At 39.0% G+C, this 19,796-nt stretch overlaps 1 protein-coding gene across 3 annotated transcripts in view; it reads right to left on the bottom strand.

Moving 5' to 3' along the window:
• Positions 1–373: 373 nt before the first annotated feature.
• The window catches only part of LOC120784283 (proteasome activator complex subunit 3-like), a 27,078-nt gene continuing 7,655 nt past the window's right edge, over positions 374–19,796 (bottom strand). Inside the window, exons 5-10 of one of the 3 annotated variants that reach the window (XM_040117961.1) lie at positions 13,100–13,151; positions 10,872–10,987; positions 9,439–9,507; positions 7,275–7,397; positions 5,594–5,680; positions 374–3,640 (exon numbers count right to left, since the gene is read on the bottom strand). In XM_040117961.1, the coding sequence (XP_039973895.1) occupies positions 3,560–3,640; positions 5,594–5,680; positions 7,275–7,397; positions 9,439–9,507; positions 10,872–10,987; positions 13,100–13,151 (528 nt within the window). In that variant the 3' untranslated portion in view covers positions 374–3,559. Of the gene's footprint in view, positions 3,641–4,034; positions 5,681–7,274; positions 7,398–9,438; positions 9,508–10,871; positions 10,988–13,099; positions 13,152–19,796 lie in introns of those variants that run through there. The other 2 variants (XM_040117970.1, XM_040117950.1) reach the window with 2 other exon arrangements.

Genomic DNA, 19,796 nt, shown 5'->3' with positions numbered 1-19,796 from the left:
GAGTCTGCTAAATCTTCCCAAAGGTCTTTTGCGGTCAACCAGGGGTTTTGATTTACTTTTCTAGCAAGCCTACAAGCAGTTCTCTCATAAAGTTTTATTGATCTTCCAGACCTCAACTTGAACTCCACCGTTACTGTTAACGTTACTTAACTATATTACGAACTGAGGAAATAGGTAGCTAAAAACACTAACACTGCTATCTTCTTATAGCCTTCTCTTGCTTTGTGGGCATCAATTATTTTAACTTGCAGAGTGCTAGGCAGCTGTTTATAGGAGCCCATGGCTGCTGATTGTTGTTTTTTTGCTCTAAAATTGTACAGAACAAAATAATACACTAATCTTGCTTAAAATGTTGAAAGGAATGTTTCATCTGTAACTTTATGCCTTTTGGAGATCAGTCCATCTTCTACTCACGTAACTATCCACAGTAACAGAAAATGTGACCATGGGTGGCCAACACTTTTCATGCCAATTTAAGCAAATACATGCCATTGACTAGCTCCACCGAGAAAATCTACCTTTTTACTTGTGAGCTATGCAAACCAAGAGTAAGTACACTCCCTACTACAAAGATGTCAAACACACATCTAAGAACGCATAACTGAGTAATCCTGCTATGTGCAATTCCCCCAACTGGAGTCTATTTTCTGAAAGGCAGGTGTCTGACTGATGGACATTACATGAGAGTGACTGAATCATCTGAGTTGATATTTTCAAAAGTAGGCACTTTTTGCAATAAACTCAACTGAGTGGCATTTTTTGCTGGTTTGTGACTTTTTTGTGTTCTATTTTTCTTTAATTTCGTAAAACATGTACATTGTCAATTTGATCTTTTTTTTTAACAAGGTAGTTTGAACTATGCTTTGAACTATTCTTTCAAAGTAGCTTCCCCAACACTGGGAGTGAATTTGAGGCCAACTGTGTCAATTGGATGACAGCCAGAATAATGACTCCACAAATTTGTATCAAAAATTTGTTGTTGACTTTGCCTTATGGGACATTAACAGCAGGCTGAAAAGTCAACTCTCAAGAGATAAAAACATCACTCTAGGGAAACAGTCTGTCAGGGAATTTCACATTTTCAGACCAAAATCCTGTATTTTTAGCAGATACACACTTAATTTGTCTAATTCAGACTCCTGAAGCCTCATATTATCTTAAACTCATCACTTACATTGGAATTTTATTGTGAATGGTTCTCATAGCCAGAAGAGACAACAGGAACAATTAGAGCAGCCAATAATTGTTTCAGTGTACGTGTGGGCAAGTCCCATGCAAAAAGAATCTTCAAAAACATGTGATCCCATTCTTTAAATACTTGTTCTGTTCAAATTGAAAATTTCCAGTTTATTACTGCAACAGGTCGTGCCATGTACTCTGGAAGGGTTTTTTGCTGACCAAAATGCAACAGCCTTGTTATTATAGTCTGTCACGGAAGTGAGGCAGTGGAGGCATAGCTAATGAAACAAACACATACTGTGGCAAAGGCTGGTGGGAAAGGAGTAGGAGTAGCATAACGTAAAAGGATCAGCTTGAGTAGCTGGTTAACAGCAGCATTCCACTACTTGAATATTATACAGCATCTTATCAAACACTTTGTCATTACTCTCTGTTAATGTCCCTTCGCCATACAGTTATACAAACAAGGAAACGGTATAAACAATCAGCATCCCCTGAATGAGGTCAATCCCACTTCGTCTCTCAAACTGGCTAGACACTTGAGAGAATCAAGATTTTTTGTGTTAGAGATTAATTGGATTGAACTGAGCACATGCCAAATGAGACCTGATCAAATGATGATGATTAGAGAAAACATCTTACCCTGTTCTTCATAGAAATGAATGGGAGTGAAATCTGGTGTGACCGCGGCCACAATGTATTTTAGTAAAGGCTACACAGGCTGCATTTGAATTTGTCAGAATGAATTATGAGTAAGTGTGAATTTGTTCAAACTTGATTTTGAAGTGCAGGTTAGGACTGCAGGTCTGTTCCTTTAATTGTTTGCTTAAAAACTTAAAATTTAAATAAAAGAGCTGGATAAAGCCACATTTTGCATACACTTTGAAGATGGTCCCTTACTTCAATTTGTCATTTTCCATACTACTGCCAAGTTTCACAAGGTTTTCAAAGTATCGGGCTGCATTATCCGATCTTGAGCTGAATAATAAATAAAATACAAAACAACCTCTGTCAGTCTTTATCCTGCACGGCACAATTAATCTGGCGAAAACTGATCGTCTTGTTCAGAAGACTCCAGATTTTGTGTGTCAGAATTAACTCAAGTTCAATGAAAATTAAGGCGGGGTCAATTCACGGCCAGCAGCAAATCAGTCTTGCCCTGGTCCTCATAGAAATTATGTTTTGAACAAGTGACAGCCCTAGCCTACATGCATGCAAACTTAAAGGCCCCGCACACCCAAGCAGGTGCTATCACTTATTTTAACTAATCAGAGCTCTGCTCAGGTTGAAGTTAGGTAGAGCTATGCTCAAATAAGACTCACTAAACCTGATGAAACAATAAGATTTTTTTTAGTTCCAGTTTAAGCCTGCTTGATCACTAAACACGGATAAGTGGGGGCACATTATTGAGGATGAATTTATTTTCTTTGGACATAAAGTGCCACTCCTTAAGTACCACACATCCCTGTAATGGGAGGTCAGGCAAAAATACAAGCACAAGACATTAAAAAAAAAAGCGAGTCGGGGGAGAAGGATCTTTATGTCAATAACAAAAATACTCCCAAAAATTTTTTGTTATGTCTGAAGAATTACAGCTGCTTTCTGAAGCACTGAGTGACATTGTCTGTATCATATTTGAGCAAAAGGTCCCTTTCCAGTTTAAGTCCAAACATGAGAGGATTAAGTAGAGTTGCACTGTGAAATCCCATATTTTTCCCCAGAACTGTGATATGCACAAAAAGTTTAAGGGGCTGGGACAATTACTGAACAAAGGGAACTTTGCTTGGGTGGGTAAGGCAACAGAGAGCTAAAAATGAAAACAAGGAAAAAAAGGACAACCATTTAAAAACTGCTGATAAATCCTGGAAGGCATAGCATCCAGAAGACCAAAACTCCAGACAACCAGACAGGGAGAGAAAGCAGCTGGAACCTCTTAAGTTCAGGCAAGGCAGGCCATGTATGTGGACTTTGTAACAGCAGTGCTATGTCAGGATACTTATGTGCAAGGAGTCTGATGTCAGGTTCCAGAGAGCATGTTGGTGACTGTAGAATAACACCTAAACCAAAAATGGAGGAGGATGCCAACCACAGCTCTGGACAGCTCACAGGGGAGTAGTTGAAATGTGTGTGTCAGTGTGGGTGAGACCCAGGTGGCTGGGGGGTTTTATATACAACAGTGAGCACCATTTATGTTAAAGTATTCAATACTGAATATAAGCACACTTTTCCAAAAGCAGCAGCTTATTTGATACTTCATGGATTGTCCTGAGGTTGTAAAACCTAAAACCATCAGGTACTACAAAACACATGCTGGGAATTATTGGTCAACATTAGACCAACAGCTGATGTTGTGTGTCAGTGTGTGTTTTTATAGGGGTTGTCAGTAAAGAGCTTCAGAGTTGCTGCTTCTGGGTTTCTTAATCTTCTCAATGTTCTTCAGGATCATATCATGGAGAGTCACCTAAAAGCAGCAGCAAACAGAAATATTAAGATCAGAATTGTTGGACAAATTGGGGTCACATCTGAATTTAGCATTAAGAGTTAATGGTTCGTGAAAAGGATTAGGGCTAATCACAGGGTGTGATTAGATTGTAATCCAGAACTTCATACTATGTATGACAGTCCTTATTGCTTTCTCCCAGAACTCAGCTGATTCAGTCACTCAGCTGCTCATAAAAAGTGTTATAGCAAAAATGGTCAAAATACAAATGTCAAATTTAATGACAATGGGAAGCTATATTAAATACTGTACTGTAGATGCCATTTCTGTTTTAGAACAAAAGTGTTTGAGTGAAATCTCAATATAGAATTATAAACAGAGGATTTAAATGATATGGGAACTCTGAGCTCTGGCTTCTAATTTGCATTTGTATTGGGCTGGGATAAATCATTATGTTTTAGCTTAATAGTCAACAAACAGACAAACTAAGACATAGGTTGTGTCCTACTACGTATGAATTTTAAGCAGGTTCTGACCCTAAGGAAAATATTGGGAAAAAGTATTTAATCTGTGTCAGACACTTTACTGTCTATTTGTAAAGTTTAATTGGCAATGTCTCTCTGGGATGATGTATACTAGTATATGCATTACATCATTTCCTATCAGTACAAAACAGTAACACACTGTATACAATTAGTATACAGTGTGTAAGTGGGACATGGAAATAGACAGTACTAATTTGGTTCATAGGGTGTACCAAAGTGAAACAAGTTGCACACCAAAACAGGTGTCTTGTACAAAACTGGGAAAACACATGTAGAGGTGTAACGAAAAGGTGTTATCTGTATCTGTTAATTTCACAAAAACATCTTTATTCAGATTCATAACCGAAGTGGGTGGGGCTTATGCAGAAAGCTATTAAAATAATCTTTACTGCCTCATTCTTTTCTGCCATGTATACACCTCATAGGTACAACTCTAGCTGCCCAACATATACAAAAAACATTTTAACAATATTATAACAATGTACCTGAATAAATAAAATAACAAAGCACAATTTTAATTTGAACCAAATATTCAATTGATGGACTCAATAGACTAAAATAGTCTAAAGTAAAGCTGTGTAACTGTTAATGAATAGGAAGTTTTAATAGTAGGAAATTACAAATCAGAAGTGCATTCGTGCCATCTAAAGATACTATGACAAAAAATGAGGGGAAAAAGGGCAATCATAGCTCAATGAGCCATACTGCTGTGGATACAATAGGAGGAGGAGAGATGAAAATAAAATTGGTCTGAACATTAACAGTGGCCTGAAAAATCTGTTAGCCATTTTGCATGCACTTTGGAGTCTTAAACTTCAGCTCATTTGTTGTCAAATTACAAGACTTCAATATGGGAGATTAAGATAAAAATTACAACAGTGCGGCATTAGCCAAACTCTATCTTCCACCAAAAAAAAAAATGGCAAAAACTGATGATGACTTAATACTGAGGATGAATGTCTAAATACTAAACCTAAGTATACCTTCATGTTTTTAGCCTATAGCCTACTTGTTTACGTTTTGGTAAATCTGCATCATGGAAACTCCTGCTTCTCAATCTACAGAAAACTATAGATTACTTTTGATACAGAAGAGAAAGTCTGAATCTGATAGTAATGTGCCCAGATCTGAAGTCATCGCTGACAACTGTTAAAAGATTTGGACTAGTTTTATCTGTTCAGAGCGCGTTATTTGTTCACATCCAAAAACATCCCTAAGCTACACCACTTTAATTGAGGGTATTGTATAAAGACGTTCTCATAGCTGAGGAGGCTATGACCCCCCCGCTCACCAGTCAAGCTCCCCCATAACCTAGATATCGGGCTCCTCTCCGTTCATAAAGTCACTTTACAAAGTAATTCAGAGGCCTCCCCTTCCTTTCACTGCAGCCTGTGTGGATGAGGGTTTTAAAAGACAAATCTGCGCTCACATATTGATTCCTGAGCTCTGAAACAATGATCTTCAAACTGATGTACTCCTTCTCATCAATCTCTGATACTGTCCTTCTGTAGTCCTCCTGCAGAGTAGAGAGGAAACATTGACAGAGACAGTTAATCAAACCTATATTCTCAGACAAGAACTCGACTCCAGTTATACACTCAGGAGGCACTTTATTAGGCATACCTGTACACCTGCTTATTCATGCAATTATCCAATCAACCAATCATGTGGCAACAGTGCCTAAATTCATGCAGATACAGGTCAGGAGCTTCAGTTAATGTTCACATCAAACATCAGAATGGGAAAAAATGCAATCTCAGTTACTTTGACTGTGGCATGATTGTTAGTGCAAGATGGGCTGGATTGAGTATTTCTGAAACGGCTGATCTCCTGGGATTTTCATGCACACCACCCTCTAGAGTTTAATCAGAATGGTATGAAAACAAAAAACATCCAGTGAGCAGCAGCTCTGTGGACAGATGTTTTTTGTTTTTCAGAGGAGAATAGCCAGACTGGTTTTAGCTGACAGAAAGGCTAGGGTAACTCAAATAACCACTCTTTAAATTTATTGTAGTGAGCAGAAAAGCATCTCAGAATGAACAAAACATTCAACCTTGAATTAGATGGACTACAACAGCAGAAGACCATGTCAGGTTCCTCTCCTGTCAGTCAAGAACAGCAATCTGGGTCTGCAGTGGGCACAGGCTAACCAAAACTGGACATTTGAAGACTGGAAAAACGTAGTCTGGTCTCATGAATCTGGATTTCTGCTGAGGCGTGCAGAATTTGGTGTGAACAGCATGAATCCGTAGACCCAACATGCCTTCTGTCAACAGTCCAGGCTGGTTGTGGTGGTGTAATGGTGTTGGGAATGTTTTCTTGGCACACTTTGGGCCCCTTTATACCAATCTTTCCATCCATACATTAGCTATACTACTTATCTTGTGGGGGCCACAAGGGCAGGGGGGTGGAGCCAATCCCAGCTGACATTTGGCAAGATTTGGGATTCACCATGAATGTCGCCAGTCTCACAGGCCAGCAGAGACATACAACCAGTCAACTCACATTCCAACCCACTCAAATTGACACATACCGGTAATTTAGAGTAATAAACCTAATCTGCATGTCTTTGGAATGTGGGAGGAAGCCAGAGTAGCCAGAGAAAACCCATGCAGGCACGGGGAGAACAAACACACAGAAAGGCCCCAGCCAGAGCGGGGTTCGAACCAATAACCTTCTTACTGTGAGGCCAAAGAGCTTACCACTGCAACACCATGCTACCCTTAATACCAATCAGTCACTGGTTTAATGCCGTGGCCTATCTGAGTATTGTTGCTGACCATGTGCATCAATTTATGGCCACAATTTATCATCTTCTAATGGCTACTTCCACCATGATAATGCACCATGTCACAAAGTACTTCAGTGGCCTCCTCAGTCACCAGACCTGAATGTGCAGCTAACAAATCTGCAGAAATGATGTGATGCAAACATGTCAACATGGACCAGAATCTCAAAGGATTGTTTCCAACATCCTGTGGAATCCATGACATGAATAACTGAGGCTGTTTTGAGAGCTAAGAGAGGTAATACCCAGTATTAGTATGGTGTTCCTAATAGAGTGCTTGGTGAGTGTATACTTCCTGCTGTACACACGCATACATACTCACCACGTGAAGGTACTTGGCGATTTTGGAGACAAGCTTGGCTCTGGTGGTGTAATATCTGGAGATCTGGTCCAAGTAAGATGCTGCCTCCGACTCCACCGTCCTCAGCTCTGCCACCGTCTCTTCCTACAGACACAGAAAGACATACTGAAAATAGACAGCACAAAGCAGATCCTGTCAAACATGGAGGAGACCTCTCCAGTAATTTATCTTCCACTGACTGTGTTTAACCATAATAATATAACAATCCTGCATGATTAACAGGTGAGCATGGACAGATACTTAAAGTAAGACTGCTTCCTGATCGGTCAGAACCAAAACACCGATAAGCTCAATGGCATTCAGTGCTGGTATTCATAGGCAATGCCTACAGATTAGTAGGACTTTTCATTTTGTATACTAATTGTATGGAACTGAGAAAACTAAGAAAAATTGTTTTAAATTATTGTCCTGCGCTGAGCATTAAAATGTTTTTTGTATCTGCCGTTTTTATTGGCAGAGGAGAAATAGAGTGACACAAACAGACTAACAGACACATGCACAGGTGTGATTAAATCACTACTCATGTTGATGACCATAGAGTAACCCCTAAACGAAAAATGGAGGAGGATCCCAACCACAGCTCTGGACAGCTCACAGGGGAGTAGCTGAAACGTGTGTGTCTGATAATCTTCTACCAAAAAACAAATCTGGCAAAAACTGATGATGACTGATTACTGAGGAGGAATGTCTAAATACTAAACTTCAACATAAGTATACCTCCATGTTTTTAGCCTATAGCCTACTTGTTTACATTTTGGTAAATCTGCATCATGAAAACTCCTGCTTCACACTGTACAGAAAACTATAGATTAATTTTAATACAGAAGAGAAACTCTGAATCTGATAATTATGTGCCCAGATCTGAAGTCATCACTGACAAGTGTTAGAGCAAAGATTTGGACTAGTTTTATCTGCCCAAGCCCAAATATTATCATATTCAAATCGGTTCAAAAGTCCTAATGTGTGTCCCTGAATTTACCCTATGAACACACCCCCTTGACATATTCAAAAAATTAATTAAAATCTCACGTTTCAATCACACATAACTGTCGACTAATTTATGACAGTCTCATACTCTCAATCTCTTCAAATTACAAATCCAAACCAAAATTACACATATAAATACATGTTACTATGTATGTAATTCCACCGCCTGTGTACTTCAGGGGCATGTAGTACAAGTCAACATCATGGATTTTTCACACTGTTTAACAAATTACATGCTAGTTTGAATTTGTTCAAACTTGCCTTTTTGAAAAAGTGACAGCCCCACCATATGGTTACACCATTACTACAAAAGCATACTTTTGAGTAGACAATGGGGCACTTTTCATCTCAGTTGCTTGAACTCCCCTTTGTAAAGGCAGCAGCAATCTGCTGGCTGTAAAGAATACCTCTGTACAGTTCATTTGTGAAATGTCACATATCAGACAATTATGTATTGCCAGTTTATCTTGTATGACAATGTGAGATTACTTTCATCTATCACTTGTTATTACTGCATGTATTATCTAGTATTAATATTTCTATTGCATATTCATTTGCATATGCTTGCATATTGTTGTTATTTGCTCCTTTACAGAAACTACACCCAAAGTTAGTTGTTAATTCAGTACTTGTGGTGCTAAAGGTTCCACTCAAAAAGCACAAATGACTTACCCTTCATCTTTAACTGGACAACTGCAGAGTCAGCTCCTTCGCCAGCAGTGTTACTGACTGTACATATAATTTACTGACTCAAAAAGTACATTTAGTGTTAAGTTACTCTTTAAACACAACATTTTGAGATTCTGAGACATTTTCTTGTACAGAATTTTGAGACATTTGAAAAAAACAAAAACAAATTAGTGTCTTTGTAGAGTACATATCCATGTATGTTTTTTGTGTAAGAAAAATCTGAGCAGAAACATCTGATGAACCCGGTAAAGAACCTGATGAATCACAAGAAGATAAAGCACACTGGAGTAGAGTTTTAAGATTACAATTAATACTAGCTGGACAGAAAATATGATTTTCAAACTTATAGGACCATCTTTGTAATGAGAAGTTAAGAGTTTTTTTTTTACCTCATATCTGTTTAGGAGTGATCAAAACTAATGAAGTAAAGCGTTCAGTGAAGACTGACCTGTATGGAGACTCCAAAGTTGTTTCCGTCTTCTATTCTTGGAATGAGCAGCTGGACCCACATCTTAACCTGATAGTACAGAGATATGGTGATGTTAGGATCTTCTCAGTGTAAATGACACATGGCTAAACACTGTATTTAAAAGCATAGGGACATTACTCATTAAATGATATAACTCAATATTCATATAACAATATTCAGTTATAAATGTCTGATACGTACAGCTATTTTACAACAATGTTTTATATACACACACAGCTAATGTTTAGGCTAGTACCCAGCTCTGGTGTGTTTGCCTGTTTGGCTAGATTCATTTAGGCTGGCACTGACACTATGAAAAGGTGGATCGCGATTTGCTCTCAGTCAGACTCTGGTGTAGTTTGTCTGTGATGTGTTAGTAAAGCAGACTTACCACAGGACTGCGAAACAATAAACTTGGTAAACATGGTAACATGTATGCATGTCAGCAGGTGAGTATTTTCCCTGTTCAGTCAATGTGTAAAGGAATTAAATCAGGTGTGTTTTGTCAAAAACTAATGGCTGAATAGCTGTTTTTAAAAAGCCTCTGTGTAGTCAGCTCTCAGTACTTTATAGCTTCTATTTGAATCTCTGTGGTTTGGAATTTAGTTTCCTCCTGTGTTCACTGTATCTACTTTCAGATCAAGGTTTTTTGACTGTTTACTGATCACACGTTTCAGAGCTGTGTTAAGTTACTGCTGAGGCAAACTCAACATTTCCTGCTGCTAATTCATATTAAGAGTTTTCCACCAGCAAACCAGCAGCAGTTATTACTGTGCTTAATGTGTAAATGTGTTTGTCACAGAGTTGGCGGAGCTTCATTAGTGGTGCTATTCTTTAACAAAAACCTGTCTAATCAACCCGGTATAGACATATTCAGGTGTATCTGGTCAGCAGATCAGTTTTAAATACAGTAAATATCTGGGCTAACACCTCCTACATGTAATCAAGGTAGACATCTCCTTTTTGCACCTTGCCATGCAACAGAAAAACACATAAACAAACAAAATCATAAACACATCAAGCTCGGTAAAGTCCGGCATGACCTGCGGTCAGTCACAGGACTTTTATTTCCCCATTTGGATCCATGTAGCACTGATGATGATGCAGGATGACAACACCGAAACTTTCCAGAGAATGACTTACCAGTCAGTCTGTATAACTTTACTATGCTTGGTTGGTCAGTAATAAGTCATAACATGAAACAGAACTAAAAGGCAAAAAAATTGATCATTTTTTTCTTTGGCGCGGACCAAATCATGGCAACTACAAGTGTGAAAAAGACATGAGACACTGAAGAATGATGCTATTTATACTTCAGATTGACGTTTAAATTTCTCCAATTAGAGGTTAATCTTAGTAGCTCAGCGTAACAGATGAATATATATAGTCTGCATGTGTCTCTGGATACTTACAGTGTTACACTTCTCAATCAACGTCCTTATCTCTGGTTTGACTCGTTCAATCAGGTCCATCAGCCTGGTGTTACATTTCATCATGCCATCTGGCATCATCAGTGTTTTTACTTCCCCTGGAACCAAACACAGACAGTCTACATGCACAAACCCGTCTTCTCATTAAAGAGTAATGTTGCTGCTGGTTTGAGTTCTCCCACTCTGCTGCATGATCTGGGCAAATAAAAGTCCATCAGTGTGCATGTCCTAGCCTTACAAAGGTTGGTCACTATTTTCGTGTGTTCTGACAAGGCTCAACAGGCATTTGCTTGAGTTTGAGTAAGTTCTCTCCTTCATTCAGAAATCAACACAAACCTATTCTAAACATAAATGGACAAATACACAATTCACTAGTCTGGAGTTGGGCAATATGATGATATACAGTTCGGTGCATAAGTATTTGGAGAGTGACACAATTTTTGTAATTTTGCCTCTGTACAGCACCATGATTGAATTGAAACAAAGCCATCAAGATGTGATTTAAGTGTAGACTTTCAGCTTTAATTCAAGGGGTTAGAAAAAATTTCGCATTAACCGTTTAGGAATTACAGCCATTTTTATTCATAGTCCCTCATTATCGGAGGGTCAAAAGTAATTGGACAAATGATAACTGATCAACTACATGGACAGGTGTGGCCTGTTCCCTCATTATTTCTTGACAAATTCAGTAGATAAAAGGTCTGGAGTTGATGTGAAGTGTTGCATTTGGTAGCTGTTCATGGGAACTCTCAATAATCAGTCCAATACTCAGTGTCGATGCAAATGAAGGCGGCAATCATTACGCTGAAAAAAACAAAACAAACAGACTCAGAAACTTCAGTAGTGGCTAAATCAACAATTTGGTACATTCTTAAAAAGAAGGAATGCGCTGGTGAGCTCAGCAACACCAAAAGGGCTGGATGACCACAGAAAAAGCCTGTCCGTTACTAGAACAAGATTCTTTGGACAGATGAAACCAAGATTAAGTTGGACCCTAGTGATGGGAAGAGAAGAGTATGCAGAAGGAAAGGAACGGTTCATCATCCAAAATATACCACATCATCTGTTAAACATGGTGGAGGCATTGTTATGGCATGGGCATGTATGGCTGCCAATGGAACAGGGTCATTGGTGTTCACTGATAATGTGACTTCTGATAGAGGCAGCAGGATGAATTCTGAAGTGTACAAGGCTATACTATCTGCTCAGATTCAGCCAAATGCTTCAAAACTGTTAGGACAGTGCTTTATAGTACAGATGGATAATGACCCAAAACATACTGAAAAAGCAACCCAAAAACTTGTAAAGGCAAATAAATGGAATATTCTTTAATGGTCAAGTCAGTCACCTGCCCTCGACTCAACTGAGCATTTTTTTCACTTACTGAAGACAAAACCGCAGGCATAAAAACCCACAAACAATCAGCAACTGAAGGTGTTTGCAGTAAAGGCCTGGAAAAGCATCTCAAGGGAGGAAACACCAAGCATTTGGTGATGTCCAGACTTCAGGCAGTCACTGACTGCAAAGGATTTTCTTCCAAGTATTAAAAATAATTCATATATTAATAATTATTTTGGTTCGTACAATTACTTTTGAGCACCTGAAAACAAAGGACTATGCATAAAAATGGCTGTAATTCCTCAGCAGTCAATGTGATTTTTTTTTTTAAACCCTTGATTAAACCTGAAAGTCTATGCTTCCATCACAAATTGGTGGCTTTGTTCCAAATCCACTGTGGTGGTGTGCAGAGGCAAAATTACAAAAATGGTGTCACTGTCCAAATACTTATGGACCACAACTAACATAATTTTCATTATGGATTAATCTGCTGATTATTTTCTCAATTAGTCAATTGTCTAGTCTATGAATTATTTAGAAAAAAATTGACAAAAAATGTCATTCAGAATTTCTCAAAACGTTTATTGCTTTATTTTACTCATTAATAGTTTAAAACCTTAAGATATTCAATTTACTGTCAAGACAAACAGCATATTATTGCATTTGAGAAGCCTGAACCAAAGAATGTTTGACATGTTTGCCTGAAAAACTAGTAAGATTATGATTAATTTTCTGTCGATCGCCTAATCAATAAATCTACTAATTGTTTCAGCACTAATGATACTGTATAAACCATAAATAATAAAGGAGGCAAAAGAGTCTTATTCACACAAAACCCAAACACACAGAAAATAATTAAAAAGAATTTCTACCTTGCCTGCTCTGATCAGGGACTCCTTCTTCTAGTTTCCTTTTCTTGGTATCCTGCATTTCAAAAAAAGATGTCATTTTCTTTTTTTGCCATGCTAGAAGTCTTTCTCTATGGATGGATATGTTGGCTATTCGGTCACTCTATCCACCACTTTGGTCCAGACTGAAATGTCTCAACAACTATTGGATGGATTGCCATGAAATGTATTTGCAGACATTTATGGCTCCTAAAGCATGAATTCTAACAACTTAAGTGATCCTCTGAATATCTATTCGGCTACTACTTAAAAATTTAATGCCACATGGAATGCAATTTAATACATTTTTCATAGTCAGACTGGTTTAAAAATGATGGACAACCAATAGGTACAACAATGCCTACGATTATTTATAAAAGCTACAGTATGTTGCAAACTCTGTGGACTGTGGTCACCTCTCCATTAAGAACATGACATCTTGGCCAAATCCAAATGTCCTTCCCCTGGACTTGCGGACTGAGCCCTCCATGACTTCAGTCGTACGTACCATAACATGTTCAATGTCATCTAGTCAAGTTTGTGATGGCGGGAAACTGCAAGGCTTTATAAGCCGATGAGAGACAAGCCTATAGGCTACACACATTCAAATACATAAATGTTTGTAAATAAGGACCGGACTGTGGCTAAATAAATTGGGTATTACTTACATTGGAAGACGTTCTTTTGTTGCTTTTCGGCCATTTTTCTTATCCAATATATTTGTCAAGACACTGCATGGCTTTTATAGGCAATCATCAGTTAAGGAATATAATAATAAAAAGCATTTTCATTACACACTGTAACCTATAGTTCTACATATTTCTGTATCATAATGTGGTTGAATATTATTTCTGGCCTACACAATTCAAGTCACGTTTTATTTAAGTAATTGTTTTACACAGTCATTTTACACAGGCCCTTTGTTGACTGGATGAATTGTGGGTTTGGACAGCCCTCAGCAATTGCAGACTTCCTTGAAATGTGCCTGCAAAGCCCGTGAGTCTGCAAGTGCAGTGAAGACCGGAAATTTGAATTCAGCCCATGTCTTCCACTTTCCAGTTCTACTTTTAGTGAGACTCCGTGTTATCTCCTCCTCCACTCAAAAATGTTTTTTTCTTGTTATTTATTGTTCCTTGACTATATTATTTGAGTTTCACTGTGCAGAATAATGTATGTGCAGTCTGTTTTCATATTCATTTGCTGAAGGAGGGAAGTTTATGTGTGCTCACCTTGAATCTCTGAATGCAAAAATCTGAATAGCCTCTGAGAATGGACTTTCCAGTGAGAAACAATTTTAAACTTAATCTAACTTGTTTTTTGTATAAATACTATCTACATATTATTCCAAGCTGAAATATCCTTCATATTTTAAAATAGGCAGGGGGAAATTATGTATTCAGTGTAGGAATTATATCGTAACAATATGAACTTTCACCCACAAAAACTATATTAGGAACGCCATACTAATACTGGATAGGACCTGTCTCAGCTCTCAAAACAGCCTCAATTCTTGATGGCATGGATTCCACAAGATGTTGGATACTTTCCTCTGAGATTCCGGTCCATGTTGACATGATTGCATCACCTGTTTTCAGCAGATTTGTTAGCTGCACATTCATGCTGCCAATCTCCCATTCTACCACAACCCAAAGGTGTTGTACTGGATTCAGATCTGGTGCCACTGAAGTACAATGAACTCGTTGCCATGTTCATAAAACCAGTTTGAGGTGACTTTTGCTTTGTGACATGGTGCATTATCATGCAGGAAAGTAGCCATTAGAAGATATGTAAATTGTGGCCATAAAGGGATGTGCATGGTCAGCAACAACACTCAGATAGGCTGTGGAATTCAAATGATGAGTGATTGGTATTAAGTTCCCCAAAGTGTATCAAGAAAACATTCCCTAAACCATTACACCACCAGCAGCCTGAACAGTTGACACAAGGCAGGTTAGGTAAATGGATTCATGCTGTTGGTGCCAAATACTGAACCTACCCTCTGTATGCCTCAGCATAAATCCAAAATGATCAGACCAGTCCTGTTTTGGTGAGCCTGTACCCACTGGAGCCTCATGTTTTGTTCTTGTTCTTGGCTGACAGGAGTGGAACCCAACGTGGTCTTCTGCTGTTGTGGCCCATCTGCCTCAAGGTTTGACTTCTTGTGCATTCTGAGATGCTTTTCTGCTCACTACAAATGTAAAGAGTGGATATCTGAGATACCGTAGCCTTTCTGTCAGCTAAAACCAGTTTGGGCATTCTCCTTTGACTTTTCTTATCGACAAGGTGTTTCCGTTCAGAGACCTGCCACTCAATGGATGTTTTTAGTTTTTCATACCATTCTGAGTAAACTCTAGAGATTGCAGTGTGTGGCAATCCCAGGAGATCAGCTGTTTCAGAAATACTCAAGCCAGCCCATCTGGCACCAACAAACATGCCACAGGCAAAGTCACTGAGATCACTTTTTTTCCAATTCTGATGTTTGATGTGAACATTACATGAAGCTCCTGACCTCTATATGCATGATTTTGTGCGTGCACTGCTTCCACGACTGGCCAATTAGATAACTGTATGAATAAGTGGGTTTACAGGTGTTCATAATAAAGTGCATGGTGAGTAATGGATCTCTTACATATTATAGCCTCATCATGTTTTTTTTTTGTTTAAATAAATGATAAATAAATCCTCTGTTTACAGTGGTAAGAAAAAGTATGTGAACCCTTTGGAATCACCTGGTTTTCTGCATTAATTGGTCATATTATGTAATGTTATCGTCATCTAAGTCAGAAGTATAGACAAACACAATGTGTTTAAGTTAATAACATTCTTTATTGAACACACCCATTAAACAATCAGAGTGCTGGTTGAAAAAGTAAGTGAACCCTTCCGTGTAATAACTAGTTGAACCTCCTTTGGCAGCAAAAACCTCAGACAAGCCATTGTGGTAGCTATGGATCAGACCTGCACAATGTTCTGGAAGAATTTCTTAACACTATTCCTACAGAACTGCTTCAGCTCAGTCATATTCTTAGGATGTCTGCTGTGAGCGGCTCTCTTAAAGTCATTCCACATCATTTGTTAAAGTCTGGGCTCTGACTGGGCCACTGCAGAAGGCGGATTCTATTTGTTTGAAAACATTCTGTACTGAGCTTCAGCTGGCGGACAGCTTCTGTGACTTTATCCTGTGAGCTACTTTGATAAAATTGGCAATTAATTTTCCCCTTGATGATGGGGAGATGCAGCAAAGCAGCCCCAAATCATGACGTTCCCTCCACCATACGTCACCTTTTGGGTGACGATTTCGTGTTGGTATGCGGTGCCCTTTTTACACCATAGGTAGTATTGGATGTTCTTCCCAAACAATTCAACCTTATTTTAATCAGTCCAGTATACATTTTCCCATTTTTTTGTTGCTGGGCCCCCAATTCTAGGGAGAGCAGCAAGAGCACTAAATCATTTCCATTTATAGACAGTTTGTCTAACTGTGGACTGATGAATATCTAAACTCTTGGAGATTATTTTGTAAACCTTTCCAGCTTTATGCAAATCAGCAATTCCTGATCGTAAGCCTCCTGAGATCTTTTTTTTTGTAAGGCATGGTTCACATCAGCAGATGCCTCTTATGCTTAGCAAACTCAAAATGTTTTTATATTGTTGTTTTTTTATGACTCTACAAAAGTAGCTCTAACCTAAACCCTCAAATCTAGTTTTGTTGATTGGATTCTAGGTTTGCTAACTCTTGAATCCAATTAACTTTTTGTTTATTTAATTTGGCGTGGGGTTCACATACTTTTTCCAGCTTACACTGAGAATTCTTTAATGATGTATTCAATATGGACAAGAACATTATTTTAACTAATAATACACAAATCATTGTAGACTCCTCCAAGAATTGCCACCTTAATGTGGTGGAGGGGTTTGAGTTTAACAGTGATCCTGGGAGCTGTGTTGTCTGGGGCAACAGCCCCCGGTAGGGTTCCCCTAAGGCAAATTGGTCCCAGGAGAGGGGCCAGACTAAGAGGGATTCATACAACCCTGATGGAGTTTTTTTTTTTTTTTTTTTTCCCCCCCCGGTAATGTGTCACCTTTACCGGACCAGGGAAACCAGGGTCCCCTTCTGGATCCAGCCCTGGGAGGGGAGTTTGCTGGCTAGCGTATAGTGGCCAGACCTAACCCATGGGGTTGGACACAACCTGGAAAAATTACATGGGGCCGCCACCCTGTGGGCCCACCACCTGCAGGGATAGAAACTGGGGTTGGGTGCAATACAAGCTGGGTGTCAGGCAAGGCCAGAGACCTACAGTGTATTCAGAAAGTATTCAGGCCCCTTCACTTTTTTCACATTTTGATATGTCACAGCCTTATGCTAAAATCATTTTAAAAAAATTTTTTTCTCATCAATATACACTCAATACCCCACAATGACATGTGCACCAGTCATGGGGGTATCACACTGTTCAGCCTCCCCGGGAAAACTTGTGCCAGGAGGAGCAATAAGGATTCCGACCTCCTGTTGGTGATTTTCATGGGAAGGATCTCAAGGCACAGCTGGGAGGAGGAATGTGTCCGGTTTGGGGACCTCAGAATTGCCTCTCTCCTTTTTGCAGATGATGTGGTTCTATTGACATCATCAGCCTACAATATCTGGGCTATTTGCAGCTGAGTATGAAGCTCCTGGGATAAGACTCAGCACCTCCAAGTCTGAGGCCACAGTTCACTGCCAGAAAATGGTGGACTGTTCCACACGGGTTGGGAGCGAGTTGCGGCCTAAAGTGCCGCAGTTTAAAAAGTGTAAGCAGTGATGTGGGCATTAAACCGGACTGTTATGGTGAAGAGGGAGCTGAGCTGGAAGAAATAGCTTTTAATGTCGATCTACATTTCAACCCTCACCTATGGTCATGAGTTTTGGGTAGTAACTGAAAGAGTAATATCGTGGATACAGGTGGCCAAAATGAGTTTCCTCTGTAAGGTGACTGGGCTCGCCTTTATAGATAGGGAAAGGAGCTCAGACATCCAGAGGGAGCTAGAAGTAGAGCCGCTGCTCCTTCGTGTCATAAGGAGCCAGTTGAGGTAGTTTGGTCATCTGATCAGGATGCCTTCTGGCGCGTTCCACTGGAGGTTGTCTGCGCATGTCCAAATGGTAGGGGGCCCTGGGGTAGACCCAGAACATGCTGGAGAGACCATATATCTCATCTGGCCCCCAAGGAGGAACTGGAAAACATTGTTGGGGAGAGGGACCTCTGGACTACCTTGCTGCCACCGCAACCCAACTCTGGATAAGCAGCAGGATGGATGGATGGATAGTTAAAAAAGATTGTGTTTATTCATAATTGTAATTTAGATAAAGATCTGACCAAGAAAAATTTTTTACATAAATGCAGATAATTCCAAAGGGTTTACTTACTGTTTTTGCCACTATACCTGAATGCAGCTTTTTTTTCCCCCATGAATTCACACTGAATGGAGAAGAAATTAATGAATCCGTGCATCAAAAAAATACATTTTTGCTAAGATCAGTATCTTTTAATAAGATCACTGTCAACAATGAACATTTCTAATCCCACTGAACTACAGCTCCTAACAGGTTAGGACTCCTAGATAACTCTAAATAACTCCTAAGTAACAGTACATCATTAGTTTAAATGTATATGAATATTTTTTTATATTGAGAAAGGTGATAAAACACCATTACATCTAGTTCTAAAAGTAGGACCAAAAATACATTGCTCTGAGAATTTTTAGCTAGGACTGATTTCCTGCTTAGAGATACTTGATAAATTCAGGTCCAGGTCAATGCTGTATTAACAGGAAATCATTCAGGGTAAAAACGGGAACATGGGGAAAAGCAGTCTGTAGTCTTCCAAATCCCTGTTGAAGCTAGTTTTCATACTTTTACGCCTCCATTGTAATACCATTATAAAAATCTAAAATAACATTAAAGAGCATATCACCATAATCAAAGGCTTAAACTCTGAAGTAAAAACAGGAATGGCAACTGCGTCTTTCATCTCGTGTTACAACTGTAATGTCAGTTTTTGGTTATATTCCTTGGTTTCAACTTCCTTTAAAGTCACAATTTAGGTCTTGATATTGTGTTCCTGACAGGGTGCCACACTGAACTATTAGATCAGCCTTTAGCTTCACGTTTGCTCTGGCAGTCAGGGTGCACTGAATGTAACACAAACCCTTCAACACCTCTCAATTCTGATAACTGTGTGGGAGTCAGTGAGTCATTCTGTTTAGAGCTTATTACTCTCTGAACCTCTAAATAATAAGGGCACATTCCTCTGTCTCATCTCTCATTTATTTACGACACTTCTCAGGATAGAGTCAGGAATCCAGGTTGTGCTAGAGTCCACATGGACTGTTAACTGCCCCTCTGTAACCCAACAAATGAGCTCAACAGCTCTAAAAAAAAAAAACATCACTGCCTGGGTACATAAGCAGTTTCTCTTGGGCTGTCATGGATAACCTTAACTGGCGTAATACTGACTTGCTTCAAATATTTATTCAAATGTACCTATTGCAATGTCACAGTGTTAAAGAGTTACTCTAGCAATTTTGTTGGACTTCCATGAAGTTTGGGGACTTGAACCAGATTAAAAATGGCAATAATTCAGTGTTGAACCACAGTTACATCCACTAACTATGCCATAGTTGGCACGTAGTTGCAATGTGTTTTATA

Source organism: Xiphias gladius, chromosome 3, assembly GCF_016859285.1.
Source record: "Xiphias gladius isolate SHS-SW01 ecotype Sanya breed wild chromosome 3, ASM1685928v1, whole genome shotgun sequence".
In the NCBI taxonomy this organism is placed as follows: Eukaryota; Metazoa; Chordata; class Actinopteri; order Istiophoriformes; family Xiphiidae; genus Xiphias; species Xiphias gladius.
The sequence above is the reverse complement of the archived record's forward strand: the minus strand, read 5'-3'. Positions and strand labels throughout refer to the sequence as shown.